This window comes from Drepanopeziza brunnea (genome assembly GCF_022702325.1).
Source record: "Drepanopeziza brunnea f. sp. 'multigermtubi' strain 214-2 chromosome Unknown ctg1, whole genome shotgun sequence".
Classification (NCBI taxonomy): domain Eukaryota; kingdom Fungi; phylum Ascomycota; class Leotiomycetes; order Helotiales; family Drepanopezizaceae; genus Drepanopeziza; species Drepanopeziza brunnea.
Window position 1 is genome coordinate 4,780,269 of NW_027094064.1, and position 15,354 is coordinate 4,795,622.

The 15,354-nt window shown below is 49.3% G+C and overlaps 3 protein-coding genes across 3 annotated transcripts; 2 read left to right on the top strand and 1 right to left on the bottom strand.

Moving 5' to 3' along the window:
- Positions 1-599: 599 nt before the first annotated feature.
- Positions 600-3,411, top strand: L3040_000923 (uncharacterized protein; the record flags this gene model as incomplete). Its single annotated transcript, XM_007289327.1, has 3 exons — positions 600-779; positions 854-3,211; positions 3,310-3,411. 3 exons carry the CDS (start codon positions 600-602, stop codon positions 3,409-3,411), a joined length of 2,640 nt encoding a protein of 879 aa, XP_007289389.1.
- Positions 3,412-4,495: 1,084 nt separating this feature from the next.
- Positions 4,496-5,956, bottom strand: L3040_000924 (uncharacterized protein; the record flags this gene model as incomplete). The annotated part of the gene is made up of 2 exons (XM_007289328.1): positions 4,496-5,797; positions 5,855-5,956. 2 exons carry the CDS (start codon positions 5,954-5,956, stop codon positions 4,496-4,498), a joined length of 1,404 nt encoding a protein of 467 aa, XP_007289390.1.
- Positions 5,957-7,451: 1,495 nt separating this feature from the next.
- L3040_000925 (uncharacterized protein) lies at positions 7,452-10,281 on the top strand (the record flags this gene model as incomplete). Its single annotated transcript, XM_007289329.2, has 6 exons — positions 7,452-7,510; positions 7,572-7,830; positions 7,938-8,051; positions 8,136-8,177; positions 8,281-8,469; positions 8,518-10,281. 6 exons carry the CDS (start codon positions 7,452-7,454, stop codon positions 10,279-10,281), a joined length of 2,427 nt encoding a protein of 808 aa, XP_007289391.2.
- Positions 10,282-15,354: the final 5,073 nt, after the last annotated feature.

The window sequence follows — 15,354 nt, forward strand, 5'->3', positions numbered from 1 at the left end:
AATAATCAAAGCTTATGTGACGGATGACATCAGCTGTGAAGCCAAAGAAAGGAAGATATTGAATTCCCATGACCCGTCCCGTCGGCCCCGTCGTGGCGGCTTGCACTCAGCGGCTACCTTAGCCGCTGAGCCCCTTTTAACGTGACCTATTTGGCACCTAACACGCCTATGAGACTGACAGAGTCCAGTACTTTTAGAGACTGCCGAATCGCAATCCCCCAACAACGTCGACGGCGACGACAACCGACATCTATTTAAATACCCATACCGCTATCCTTTGTAACCGAGGACCTATTCTCAAGCTACAAGTGCAGCGTAGAATCGCGTCCAGATTCAAATTTCCGACTCAGGAATCTGGATCAGGGGTCGCCCTGGCAAAGACCCCGTAACTCAAAGACGACAGGGCAGGAGCCCGGAAAAAAAAAAGGAGGCGACAATCTCCTTGTTGCGGGAACGCGCATCACCTCACTCGGCGGCCTTCGCATTATAAACTATGCGAACGGCCTTTGGACGATGTGACGCAACAGCAACGAGCGACGACACCAGTAGTACAGCGGACCATGAGGCTCTAGATTGGAGCGGAGCCGCAGAAAACCACGATGAGTGGAACAATACCTCGACAAAAGGCACTGCCGCAGCGACCAATGCAGGACTTGGGATATGTCTCAGCGCCGCCGAACGGGACGAGGGGGCCTCCTGAGCTTAGTGGGAGGACTGTGCTAGAGGGCTACAGGAGCAATACCACGAATGGCTTCGAGGAGAAGCCTCGTTACAATCCGGTATGTTGTGTGGAAGCCACTCAAGGTCGCTGGAGGAGCAATGGGAGAGGGCGCAGCTGACGGAAGTTTGGCAGTTGAATCCTACGCGACCACAGAGCTCTCCATTGCTCAATGTCAATGACCCGATACAAGTCCATCTGCTGGTTGAGACTGCGCTTTGTGATAGCAAGGAGTATGAGATCTTGTCCCCGGAGGAGGTTGACGACCTCCAGAAACAATGTCAGGCCCTGACCCAGCGGATCGAGCAGACGCGGCAAGGCCTCGCGCTTCAGTCCAAGTACCGCGATGCTGCGATCTCGATGGCTAAACTGTATACCAACCCTGACAAGAAGAAAAGTATGGATGGCCAGGATGGGAAGAGGCGGAGCATATTCGGGCACAATCGCAACGTTAGTGATTCTGTCAAGGAGGCAGACCAGGAACGAATGGCCAGCGAGAAGAAGTGCGAGGATCTGGCACTGGAGCTATGGAATTTGGAGAAACGCCAGATGGAGCTACAGAGCAGGCTCTTGAAGCACACCGCGGGCATATTGCAGATGACTCACAAGGGGCCGAAGGTGCCAATGGTAAAAGGGGGAGCTCAGCAACAAGGAATTCCTGGAAGCCCGGAGAGCATGTACACATACTCGAACGCGAGAAGTAGCATGGAACCCCTCAGCGACGATCTCTTCTTCGACGAGAGGAGTTTCTACAGACTTGCCGATCACTCGGATGAATTTGAGATCGGGGGCAGGGAGGGATTCATGTCCCAGTCTAAGGGCTCGTCAAAGGAACAGATGCAAATGATTGCGAATACGGAGCGCAAGCTGGAAGATCTAAATAGGCAGTTGCGGGAAGTGATTGTGAGAGCGAATCCGGACCGCGAAACGACATACAGTGCTCCTCCGGGAGATGGCAATTCTGCAGATGCTGGTGCTTCTCTGCAAAGTCATTTGGACTACATGGAAAAGAGTATCATGACGATCAACCAGGGGAACGGTGGACAGGCACAGTCTGCGGGGGCTGAGCTCTCGAAAGCCTCAACTACCGCGAACCGAAATATGGGCAACCAGGGCAACTCAGAACAGATGGAGACAGTCTTGATGGGACTGTGGGATATCATCCAATCCGGCGAAGAAGACCACCGACAACGCAAAGCTGATCGGCGGAAAACACGAATGGCTCAAAATTTACCCGAAGACGAGGACGACTCACCTGACGACGACAGTGATCCGAATGAGAAGTTCTCGCTCCAAGGATTCTCCTCCAAGGTGCAGTGGCTCTACACCCAAGCCACTCGACTGAAGGACCAGAAGAAGGTTTTACAACGGCAGATCAAACAACAGAGAGAGCTGAACAACAAGTCAGATGCAACGAAGGACGCCGAGATGGAACAGAAGATCGAAGAGCTGCGGAGGACGCAAGATCTTCTCACGCGAAGCGAAGCGGATGCTGACAACGTTCGGCAGCAATTGAGCGATATGATGGAGCGGCTCGCCGAGAAAGATCAGCAACAGCTCTTGCGTGATCAAGCTCGCTCGAACGGTGACTCGGCTGTCCTCAAGCAATCTCAAGAGGAGCTGAACAGCAGCAACCAAAAGCTCCAGAAAGTAGAGCAAGAGCTGGAATCTCGTATCCAGACGATTCGGCAGGTGGAAGAGCAGCTCGAAAGCCGCAACGTGAGAATCGCTTCTCTCGAAGAAGAACTGGAAACCCGCAACCAGAGGATTTCTGCCCTCGAGAAAGAACTGCAAGATATGAAGGATGGTCAAACCATTGGCAATGCCGAGTTGCAAGGCAAGATTACCAGCTTGGAATCCAAAATAGCTTCGTTAACGCAGGAGTTGGCTGCCGCCCAAGCTGCTCAAGCACTGTTTGAGAACAGCTCCCAGGAGAAACAGAAGGTGATTGATGCCAAGGAGCAAGAAAAGGAGGAAATGAACATGGAGATCGCCAACCTCCGAACCGAGGTCACAATAGCAAGAGCCGAATTGGATGGTGCCTATGGATCTAGAGCCCAGCGTGCAGCGGAAGTTGCAGCGAATCCCGAAATTCAAAGGGAGATCGACGCTCTCACCAAGAGCAACTCCTCTCTCGCTGCCGAACTCGCTACCTTACTCGATAAAGGTACCGCGAACCCCGAAGCTGAGGCTAAGATGGCAACGCTGAAGAAGGAGCTCGAAGAGACGATCGAGGAGTACGAGCAGATGACCAAAGCGAGCATCGAGTGGGAGAAGGAGCGGGAATCCTTGGAAGGTACGATTGACAATTTGCGTGACGAGAGGGACAGTCTCGAGACTCAGTTGAGCGATGAGAAGGTTCGTTGGCTAGGCATGAAGAGTCCTGGCATCGATGGGACTCTGCCGCCTGGGTCGACGAGCACCAGCGTGCTCAAAGACGAATTCAAGAAGATGATGAGGGATGCGCGCGCAGAGAATGCGAAGGCCTTGCGGGTAATGCTTCCCCCTCCCCCTCTCTTCCTTTCTCTCTATTTTTCCTCTCTGAACCTGGGGATTGGGGATTCGGGATTGTCTCGGCTAATATTGAGTAGGCCGAACAAGCAGAACGGCGCCGCCTCGAAGACGAATTACGGGCTCTCAAGAAGACTCAAGGGCCGGGCAGGTCGGGGCTTAGCCAGAGTATGGGTACTTAGGTCATTTCTCTCTCTCTCTCTGTTCTTTCTTCTCCTTTATATTACCCCAGGGCCATCGAGGGAGACATATGCTGCATGTATGAATAGTATGATACGAATGAGTTTCTCTGTTTGCTTAGCCTTTTGCTTTTGCTTCTCCTCGATGTCCAGGAGGGGCGCGTGAGAATGTTTGTTTAGTTGGAATTCGGCATTGCGGGCTTGGGGCTTGGTGGTTTGGGGGTTTTTCTTCAAAAAGAAATGGAAAGAAAAGGAAAGAAAAGGAAATGAAAGGAAGGGAAAGGGAAAGGGAAAGGGAAAGGGAAAGGGAAAGGGAAAGAGAAAGGGCGGGAATTTTGAAGAGCAAAGAAGCTTTTCGATATCAACAAACAACAGTCAAAGGAGTTTTGGTTTCTGTAATAAAAAGATGGATGGATGGATGGATGGATGTATAATATGGTTAGATGTACTCCGTATATAGATATATATATCTATATACATACACACATATGCATTCAAATCCATGTGGACGTATGCATATTTCCTGTGGGGGGGGGGGGGGGGGGTTTGTTTTCCCCCTTCTCATCTTGTTGAAGTTGGAGACTTGGTGCGAAGAAGAAGAAGAGGCGGGTTGGATGGGGGACCTCCTTCCTCACCGGCTTCACGAGAAAATTTCGCGAACGGGGTCGTTTCTAAGAGAAGAGTTATTTGTCCTGGATGGAAAGAAAAGGGGGAGGGCTAGGCTACGACTCTGGACCCGTACGTACGAGGTTGCCTCCTCCGAACCTCCTTCGAGCCTCCTTCGAACCTCCTGCGGCAGAGAGTCTCGAGAGGCGACATTTGAAATCCTCCACTACCGTAGCACTAGCACAACCTGACTCTGGCAGAGGAGGCAACCACTCTAGAAAAGAGTCAAGGAACTCCGGGATCGGGACGTGGGAAGCTGTCGCTAGGGCGGACCGTTCGGAAGAGCACAAATGTACGCAGAGAGTATGTGCATCATAGCCCTCGAGAGTTGTTCCAGCGTTGCTGTGAACCTATTCCGGAGGGGTATTGGAAGAGGTATCGTATGATGAACGCACAAAAATTCAAACTACAACTATCGGGCTCATAACTCATCCTTGAAGAACAATTCCTCACTCCCTTCTTCTTCGTCGTCAGCTTCTTCTTCGTCATCGTCTCCGTCCACAATACCCAAGATCTCTCTGACCTGGCCCGGTGCATCTACGACCTGGATCTGCCATCCCTTTTCTTTGGCCATTTTCTGAACTTCTTTCTTCAACTTCTCAATCATCTTGGGATCAAGATCTAGCTTTTGCAGCTCAGCATCGCTAGCAATCTCAACCTTTCCGCCTTCGGCCTTGCTCTCCGCACGGGCAATGGTTTCCGTCACTGCCTTCTTCTGCCCGTCCTCTCCAAAGTTGGCAGGGACCGGCATTCGCTGTCCCTCCTTGTTTATCCACTTTTCCGCACCTAAAATAATACCCCCGACGTTGATAGGGAGCTCCGTATCCACTGTTGGGGAGGTATCGAGCAGCTTGATTTCGGAGAGATCGGCAATGTCCTCCTCAGGCACAACGGTTCGGCAGACAATCGAGTTTGCCTTGGTTTCTTTTGGAGGTTGAAATGCGACATCGGAGCAAAGTCGTGGAGTGTACACGACCATGACGTAGGAACATGTTGTGACCTCCTTGATGTATCCTATTCGGTCTGTGACGTGAGGGTTGCAGTGATATTGTACCTCCACTCGTCTCGGCTTCCCAGTCAAATCGCATGTCGTACCGCCCTCCATCTTTTGTACCAGGTATCTCGTATCGCCTCGGATCTGCAACTCTGTTTTCGGATGCTCGTTCGACGACTTCTCGATCGAATTGTCCTTTCCGTTTGCCCTATCCTTTCTTTTCGCCTTGCCCAGCACGAATTGTGATGTTGTAGGGTCGGGTTGAGGTGGAAGCAGTGGCTTTCCAGGCTGCGGAGGCAGCTGGTGGAACTGCGTGATCTCATCATCGTAACAGAAAGCATAGGACCACCAGCCGGAGACAAAGTATAGACATTTGCCCTCCAAATCCTGTAGCAATTCCCAGCCCCGGTCTGTGGCGCGGGTCAGCTCTTTCTGCTCCGCCGCTCGAGCTTCGGACGTGTCGTTTTTGGCGGGCGTGTCCACTATGGGTATCGTGCATAGATGTTTCTCGCCATGGGAGTATATGAATTCGTAAGTTTCGTGTTCGGGATCGAAGGAATGCTCTGCCCGGGAGCTGTCTCCATTGCTATCGGATTTTTTCTCCAGGTCTACGCTGTTTGTAGTCGAGCTCTGGGGAGAGGTGGATTTGTGGATAGCAGAAGAAGCCTGCTCAACTAAGAGGCTCGCCTCGACATCCGAGATAAAGATTTCCGAGAAAACGACTTCGTACTGGAGCTGTTAGCTTTCTAGAGCAGAGCAGAGAGGGGGGGGAGGGGGCGTTTTTACTTGAGGGAAAGCCAGCAAGTCATCGTGGACGCTGAACACGGTCTGACTTGCCTGGACTACAGGGAGGAGCGATGCCAGCAAGGCTGTAATGAATGATTGCATCGTGCCATTCGAGAGAAGTCAAGTAGTCGGATGTCTGTGAGAGATTCGAGGCTGAGAGTTGGAGTGTAGAGTCCAACTGGCATCATGGAAAGACGATAAGATAGCGGCCTGAATTCTAAGGAGGATTTCTCGTAAGCGAAGACGCTGCAGTAGAGGGATGCGAGGATGAGGTTAAAAGTCAAAGTAGAGTCGCGAACGAATTTCCGCTTTGCAACATCCGACATTCAACTTCCTCCAAACCTGATATTCTCATCTTCACCTTCGGCGTCAGCATGTTCGAGAGCATTTGGATGGTCAGATTGATCCAAACTTCCGGCTCATTGTTCAACGAAAAGTGCGTCTAACATAGTGCGTCTAACATAGGCAACTGAGAAGTTCTGGAGAAGTGTGCCCTAGGCCATAACTGCAATAGTACCTGGCAGAGGCTTGCAGCGTTCTTGAGATCTCAAAGACATGCTGTTCAAAGACATGCCATTCATGCGGCTCATACTTTGTACACCGATCAACTTTCTTTTACTGTTGCTCTTTGCGCCCATCAGAGTTTGGTCCTCCCGGGCTTTTATGTTTTTGTCTTCATGCTCTTTCGCCAATTGAATGCTGTTTATGCCGGTACAATTGCAATGTACCGAGCGAAGAAGGAAGCCCGGAGGTTATAGTCCTTATTCAATCACGTATGCTATATTTCAAGTCTTTCTTCATGTTCTGTCGAAATAGAGCACCGCTTATGAGAGTTGCCTTGCGATCCGTGCCGATACAGTTGCTATCGCAGCCGAGCTTTTTATCTCGCGTTAGATCGTTGAGCATATTGTTGGTCCATGGACAAACGCTAGCAGAGCTCCCTAAAACCCTTCCTGTTAGGGTGTTAATACTGGAGATATTATCGTGCTCAAGGTGTAATGCTTCGATGACTTAGACTTCATTCATACGTCGACTGGTCAGAGCGAGCGAACGATGTCCTTTTTTTTAGATGCTTTTTATCTGCTTGCACCAAATCTCGCAATCAAATTTCGAAAGCAGAAACCGACCCTCTGCCCTATAGACCTGTCTAGAACATACGGCGCGTCGAGAGAGCCAGCTATTCAGTTAGGCTACGATGTGCCAGCGAAGCATTGGGCTCTGCGGCATTGAGGCCCAGGAGAATGCGAAACCTTGTGATACCTTTGCAAAAAGATTCGAACTGGTCCCGCCTGACTGTGCTGTAAGATACGTCGAATGATTGTCTATGCAGCTCCGATACTGCCCATGGTTGGTGTATGGCTTGAGGTTGTGACTGGTTGCAAGCAATACCATGGAGCAGATGGCCGGGTGTGGGAGTACCGGTAGGAGACTGGAGACTGGAGACTACGAGGCACCTTTTGTCAACGTGGCTGGCTATTGTGGGTGGAACATAAAGTTGCGAGTCCTTAGTCCACATCGAATCCTCTGCGTTGTCGAATAACATCAGCTGGCGAGAAGTGAGGCGGACAAGCGCCATTGCTTCCTTTTCTTGAATGAGATGTCTGGATCGCTGATTCGTCGCTTCACTGTCGCTGTCGACAGGCACTGCACTGCGGTGTGAGTTGATAGGAATGAGTTGGCGTGCGGTGTGCTGGGCCCGAGTCCCGACCATCTACAGGCATTACCGTAATAGACTTCCCTTGCAGCGTAGCCAACCACTAACATTCCCCGGAAACAACACTGCTGCTAGCGCTCTGGCCACTCAGATCGCTGCTTGTGCCCCGACAGTAGGGCACAGGCCAGGGATCAACAGCGACAAGAAAGCGTCAAGAAAGCGTCAAGAAAGCATCGCGGCTCACGCCGTCATCCTTACCCATCCACCCTCTCTATCTGCCCCATCAATAGCCTTCACCATTCCAGGTTGCATCAGATACAACGTTAGTACAGTAGCTGGCAGATCCCCCTTGATCCAATACATACTTTGTCTTTCCTCTTCGCCCTGATCTTCATCCTTCCTTTCGCCTTACTTTGACGGAATCCCAAGCACCACCCGGTGCCCCATCACATATCCTACCTCCTCCGCCCTGCCCGAAACCACAACCGCACGAGGAGCGAGATATCCCCACTCTCTTTGTATACGCAAGAGCCTTGTCCACCTGTAAGTTCTGTAGATCCCACTCGGTCACCCATCTGCTCGTTTCTAGCATGTTTCCTACTGTTCGCTGACACGGCGAGGCTGCAGACGTTACAGCTCATTTCTCGAGGTGGAAACTCCCACGAGAAGGTAGGCCCATAGCCTCAAGATGGCCTCAACCCTATGGGACAGTACATCCATGGACTGTGAGGACTACGAGCCAGAACAACGGCGACAACTCCTTTTGGCCCAGCGGGCCGTGATGGAAGCAAAGACAGCAGCGCTTGACGCCGAGCTTGCTTCTCTCCTCCCATCCTCTTCCCAATCCTCCCGCCAATACCACCGCTCTCCCATACGCAAGCACCACCAGCAGCATCGAAGTAGCAATGTTCCTCGAAGCATGCCTTATAGCGTTGTTCCTGCGATGGCCAGACATCACTCTGTAGGAAGCACCTGTTCGCCTTGTCCGCCTTGCTCTAACCTCAAGCAGGACCTGAACGACATGTCGCAACGTCCGAGAGCCCTTTCACAGCGCTCGGCATCGTCGATGACACGAGCAAACTCAAGAGGCAACTCTTCCCAGCGCGCCAATGTTCCTTTCACCCAAAATGGAGCGATACCTCCTCCACCCCTGAATTCGGTTCCACAGAACTCCGCTATCATGGACTGGGTCGCCCAAGAACAACCCTATACTGCATACACCTACTCCCAGACCCCCCAACTCCAGCGATCAACATCTCAGAGGAACTCGAGTCTTGAAAAGGTCCCAGAGCTCGATTCTGTAGGAGAGAACCCAGGCGACTATATCACTCGAAAATTGGGTACAGCGGGCAACTCGCCGTCAATTTCCATGCCATCCTCGGCAACATTCAACAGCAACAACCAACTCCCCACAAGTTATTTGAACACGCAAACGCCCTCGACTCCCACACTCGACTCTGCGACGACACTTACAAGCGAAATGAGTCGGCACAATAGTCTCTGCACGGGACTCGAAAGTATGCAGATGAATCTCACTTCGAACTACTCACATCCCACTGATCCATACCCCGATCAGTCCACGAATGATCATGGTACTGGTTTTCCATCCCCTTGTCATACTCGTCGTTCTTCAGACGAGGAGCAATCTCAGCTTCTTGTTGGTACTGGTGGTGCAAGTCACGAGTCCCGGTTTCCTAAATTCTTTCAAATTTCGTCTCGTGGCTCACCTGGCGAAAAGATGGAAAAGTCTCGGTCAAATGAAAGTATTTCATCGTCCGGCTCATCATCGTCGTCGTCTCGAAATGTCAAGCGCCTGCAAGATCAGATCAATATGGCTGCAGCACGGCCGATCATGCCCAAGGGTGGTGGCGAAGGCATCCCAATGACTCGAGAAGCTTCATCGCAGTCAATGGCACGAATCGGGTCGAAGGACGGCTTACAAGACAAAGTTGCCATCTCAAAGCCTACTTATCAACGACCTAAACACGAGCGCGTCTACTGCGATCAATGCGATACTCATCAGGATGGGTTTCGCGGCGAGCATGAGCTGCGGCGCCACGTAGACCGAGAGCATAAGACGACGGTCAAGAAGTTCGTCTGCATTGAGCCGACAGATGGCGGGCATCACCCGGAGCCTATCGTGTCACTCTCGCGATGCAAGGCATGCACTCAGCAAAAGAAGAAGTACGGGGCGTACTACAACGCTGCTGCACATTTGCGCAGAGCTCACTTCAATCCTAAGACTAAGGGGCGGTCGAAGAACCAGCCGAAGTCGGATGATACTAATAAGCGAGGTGGGAAGGGTGGCGGGGACTACCCACCAATGTCCGAGTTGAAGTTCTGGATGAAAGAGGTGGAGGAGAAAGTCACCGAGTGCCTCACTGACGCCCAGCAAGAAGCGGCTGATGCATCCGACGACGAAACTCCCGACAATTCTATCGACGAAACTACCTACTCCCGTCAACCAATGCAGGCTCTAAACAGCAATTTCATCTTCGACGACGCTTTCCTCGTTGATACCTCGCCAATCGCCAACCTCTACCCATCGTCACTCGATATTAACAGCAGCGACATCTTTGGTATGCAAACCATGCCTCTCGACCTGCCTGGTACTGCTCAGCAAACTCATTGCTTAGACCCGTCCATGCACTTGTCAAAACAGAGCAATTTTCCTTATTTCTCAGACCCTACACATATCGACGCTATGTCGGCATTCCTAAATTCTTCTCCTCTCCCTCCACAAAGCTTCGAAAACTTTGCGGGTTGGGATTAACCTTGCTGTCATCTTCCGATCAGCCGCATGATCATTTCTTTTCCATGTATCAAATTTCCTTCTCCCTTCTATCCTGTCATCTGATATTTGTGCTGCGGCATAGGGTATGGTAGTATGGTTTTTTTTTATTTCTTTTTTCCCCTCTTTCTTCTTGTCTATACTCCATTACCAATGTTTTTCGTAGATACTGCGTATTTCACCCCGTCGCTTCGTGACGGAGTGAATCCAGCATTCTCTTCGAATTTCTACGGCCTCTTGAATGCTGTCTCTCTTGGGCTGCTGGGCAACCAGATATCTTCGGGTATGATTTTACGAAAGATGATGTGTGGCTATGAAGGATGGATGGGTGCTCGGTGGAGCTGGCAGCGTTTAGGGCAGACATGGTTTGCACTGCCGGTTGTCATCGGACGACTATGACCGAGGCGGGCCTTTGCTTATGCTCTACCTCAGTAACAATACATAAGATTTTTTTACATCACTAATGCGCTGTCTTACTTTCGTGATATCAGGAGGAAGTCGGCGAGGGAGTATGGTGGTGGTGGGCTAAGCCAGAGATCATATGATTCGGAATCAAAACCAAAACGATTGAATGAATGATCCGGATCTGCACTGCGCGCCCCATAAGCCTCCGAGTTGTAAGAGCAGGAGGTTTGAAAATGGCAAGAGAAAGATATGACACAGGTAACTTTAACGGGACGGATGTTTTTCTTCATTTGTCATTTTTATAAAACGTTATGAATGAGTCATGGAATCAATCCACCACTAAGTGGAAAAATAGAAAAGAAAAAAGAGTAAGCTGCTACGTAGATGTGCAAATACCGAGAGCCTGTAGAGTAGGTAGTAGCTCAGACAAGCAGCGTAGCGCACTGACTTCCGTATTTACTCTAGGAAAAGGATGCCCGCCGGGCCCCCGCCCGCCGCCGGCGCGCCGCCTCTCGTCTTCGTCTTCGGATCTCTTGAAAGTCCGAACCCCCGCAATATTGACTTGGTTGATTCGAATGACTAATGTAATAATCTGTGCGCGGCCCGCTCGCTGCCTTGCCTGTTGGTGGAGCATGAGTTCGCACTTCACATGCCTCAACATCCACCTTAAGGCTTAAACTTTTAATGCCGCTCTACTCCGTATACGGTACTCGTATCGAATACGTAGTGAAGTGTTTTTTTGTATACTGTAGGTAGGGCTTACGCGGTTAATATACCCCATACATACTCCGTACAACTATAATAATTGGGAGAAAACTTTACGTACCATTTGCTTCGCTTGATTATTGTTGGCTTGAGCCTTGAGGAAGGCTTAAGCGAGCAAGCCAGTGGACACAACGAGCAGAGCTACTTATTAAAAATATAGGTAGGAAGGAAGGTAGGTAGGTAGGAGAGTGGTTTCAATGGCCTGTCCTCTGACATTCTTTTATAAGATATGAGTCGATTAGGTAGTAAGTATTACACAGTAGAATGTTTTAAGTTGGAGCTAGACTTGATTCAAGAGTAAGTCTATTAAATAGACCGTCCTCGACCGTCCTATTGAAAGAGACCTGCCAGATTTTCAAAACGCGCTCATTAAAAAGCTCGGCTTAAACATTATAAACAATCTGAAGATTATTCAAATTAAGATACGGTTGGAAGATCCTGTTAGAAACCCTTCTTTTAATAGTACCGTATTTAGTTTTTGATTCTCTACGGAGCGTCGATGCCAAGAGATTTTCTCGGGACTCTATCGCTGCTACGCTGCTACGGGTTGATGTATTAACGCTCTTGAAATCTCTCATTCAAATCGGAAACGAGAAAGGATCGAATTAAGGGAAAAAAAAATCCACCCTGCTACAGTTTGCTGGCTGCGACCGCCTGTCCAGAAACCTCCCCATGGCCCTCTACGGTAACAGATGCCAGGAAGAAAAAGCCAGCGACGCTTGACTCTACTCTTGTTCTGCTTGTGATCAAAAGTAAGTATCTTTGCGAACCGCAGATCGCAGTTAAGAGCGGTTTAATTAATCGATCAACATCTGCGTTTCATCCGCTCCTTTTTGACTTCTCTACAGAGTGTAACTGCGGAACATCTCCTCGCGATTCTGCACACAAACAGAGACTTTTGCGAAGAAGCTTCTTACCTTTTTGCCTCCGATCTCTGTACTATCCCCTCCCCCCCACCCAATGAATCAATGTCGGACGCATTTTAGCTCCATAAATTGTAGAGCGGTGATTTTTGAACGGCTTCAAGCCCTGTCAACTCCATTGCACAGACGGAATACTGGCTCAAAGATACGTAGTACTACGTACCACTCCGCCCCCCCAAATTGCTACCGCCTTGAGGGGGCCTCAAAAAGTTTAAAATCTCCACTTTAAAGCCCCTGGTTACCCTACCCTCAGGGAGCAACACTTACGCCTGTGACGTTGTACCCTTTTCAAGGCTGAATGGATTCTTATCCGTTGATCGGTTTTAAAGACCTGGTAAGATCCCTTGCAACAGTCTTACTTTCGACGTGTATTCATGGGGGGGAGAGTAGTTCTCGTCGATAAGGTGCGAGGTGGACGGAGGACGGCCCGGGTTTTATATTCTATTTTACTTTGCTTTACGCGGGGGGGGGGGGGGGAGCGTTAGCTAGCATGTACTACCGGTACTACAGTACGTATCTGTAGGTAGCGGCATGCGAAATCATGATCCACTAATACAATGTCGGGCGAGGCATGGGAAATCTTCTGGCCTGTCTATCTGCTTCACCGGCGGGCTCGGTACTCGGCTAATCAACAGAAGAAATATGCCAATCCTTTTTTCTTTTCCCTTTCCTCTTTTTTTTTCTTTTTTTTTTCTTTTGGAATTTGCCGTGCCTACTTCTTATCTCTGGTGGGGGGTTGATCCGGACCTTTTCTTTTTTCTACTCCGTATAATTCGTACTCTAAGGGACAAAAAAAAAGAAAGAAAAAAAGGTGTGAACCCAGGTTTGAGATTTCGTTTCCGTATCACCGGCTACCTACCTGATGTCAATAAGGACAAGGCAAAGACAAGAAAGAGGTGGAGCTAGCTTCCGTACAATATAATCTTGTCTTTTCTGAGACAAGGTATAATAAAGTCAAGGTGGTACTGCGATTTACTACGTACTACTACATACTACGTCGCAGGCGTAAGTATTACCCCTCGAGGGTAAGGAAAACAGGGGGTTTAAAGTGGAAACCAAACTTTTAAGGCACCCTCGAGGGGTAATACTTAGGCCTGTACCGTGGTACAACTAGTAGTAGTAAGCAGCTTTCAAGTTTGTTTGGTTAGTTGCAAATTATGTATAATCAAACTCTCTTTGATGAAATTCGAAGTGCACCTTGCGCTATTATAAGTAGTATTTGCATTTCAAGGAGGGACGGGATGGAGGGGTGTGATACTACCGGTATTATCAGGTAATAATAGGTAAAGTACGGAGCCAAGTAAGATAAGGTTTTTTTTTAAAAAACTCATTGGATGTTGAAGAGGAGCAGGAGGAGGGGCATAGGGAGAATGGTAGTAATACCTCGCATGTGCAGCTGCGTGATGCCCGAAATGGTGTCCATCCCTTTTACTCCACCAACAATTGATAGAATGCTATGCAAATTGTCATGCTGTACGGATGACTGTATGGTGGTGGGGAAGAAGGGGGAAACATCTGTAGAGTTTAATGACGGAGTGTACTAGTATGTTTTCATACAACTATATTCATCAGCCGATCACGGAGGAAGGAAAGAGTATGATTTTCGACGGCTGAAGAAGAGTTCCGGATGATTTGATGATGATGATGATGATGATGAACGTTGAGGTTTCTTGAAATCGCATGGATGTTTTTTGGTATTCTTATTTAGCCCCCTTATGGTTCAAGGACTGTGGGTCCGGTATACATTTGGCAATATACGTAGTACTATAGTACTACTACCGTACGGAAATTATAATGCACGGTCTGGCGCAATCCAATGACGACGCGGAGGGAGATAGCATCAGAATCGGCATTCTAAATATATAAACCGCATTTTCATCCCTATCTGTGCTCATCTTCATCGTAATCAGTTGTGACGGAAAACCGTCGCACGTGTTATTTAGTCACATACGGAAAATTAGGCATTGTTAGTGTTCTTATGCGCCCCTCTTCGCTGTCAAAAGAAGAAGGGAACACGCTGCTCCCTTGCTCTTGTGTGCTGCGAGTATATTATGTATGCTGCTGTGTTATGCTTGGAGGGAGGTGCAGGGTCTTTTGGTCGGACGGTGCTCCGCTTATCAACGTCGAATTTCCTTATTTCCTACAATCACTCGGCGCTAAAAAGATGACAAATGAATGAGAGTGATGGAAGCTGGACCTAGTCACGAAATCTCGACTTCGACTGACGTACTACTACTACTACTACGTAGGCCTACCTAGCTGCTCTGAAAATAGTTCGTGCGACTCGCTCGGAGTCGCGGGAAGGGTCTCATCTCATTTAGTTTGGATTAGCATGTCCGTACGGAAACTCGCGTAAGCTCGCGTAAGCTCGCGTAGCACTCGCGCCAGGCTAGTTTCTGTTCTAGAAGACTCGCAGACCTCCGTACCGTACGTAGATAGGCAGGGCCCGAGTTTGATGTACTTGCTATTGTACATATAGTAGTACTACTGCCAATCTGTCCCTGATGCAGCATGAGATGAACACATGAGATGATGAATTGTTGGTTGACTAATCTGACTCGTCCCTGGCTAACGTTTGAGGTTGAACGGAGTCAACAATGTCATCCGAGCGTGGTGGAGATACCGCCCGGAGAATATGCTTTGGCGCTGACTTTTCCACACAACACGAGAAAAAGGGGCGGCGGCGGGCGTGTGTATCTGTAGATCTGTACACAATGTGTGTGCGACGCCCTTGCCCGCTCTGTCCTTATCCAAGCCAAGGTCTGAAAGTCAAAATGGGAGAGAGAGAGAGAGAAAAAGAAAATAAGATGTAGTTGTAAATAGGACATGTTTACGATCATCTTTGTAACCGCAATACGAGAAATGACAGTCCGTATATCATACATACATTTCTATAAATTTATGTCCTGATGGACGAGTTCGGTCAGTCTGTTATCGGATCCTGGTCTCTTGGAAGTATTGA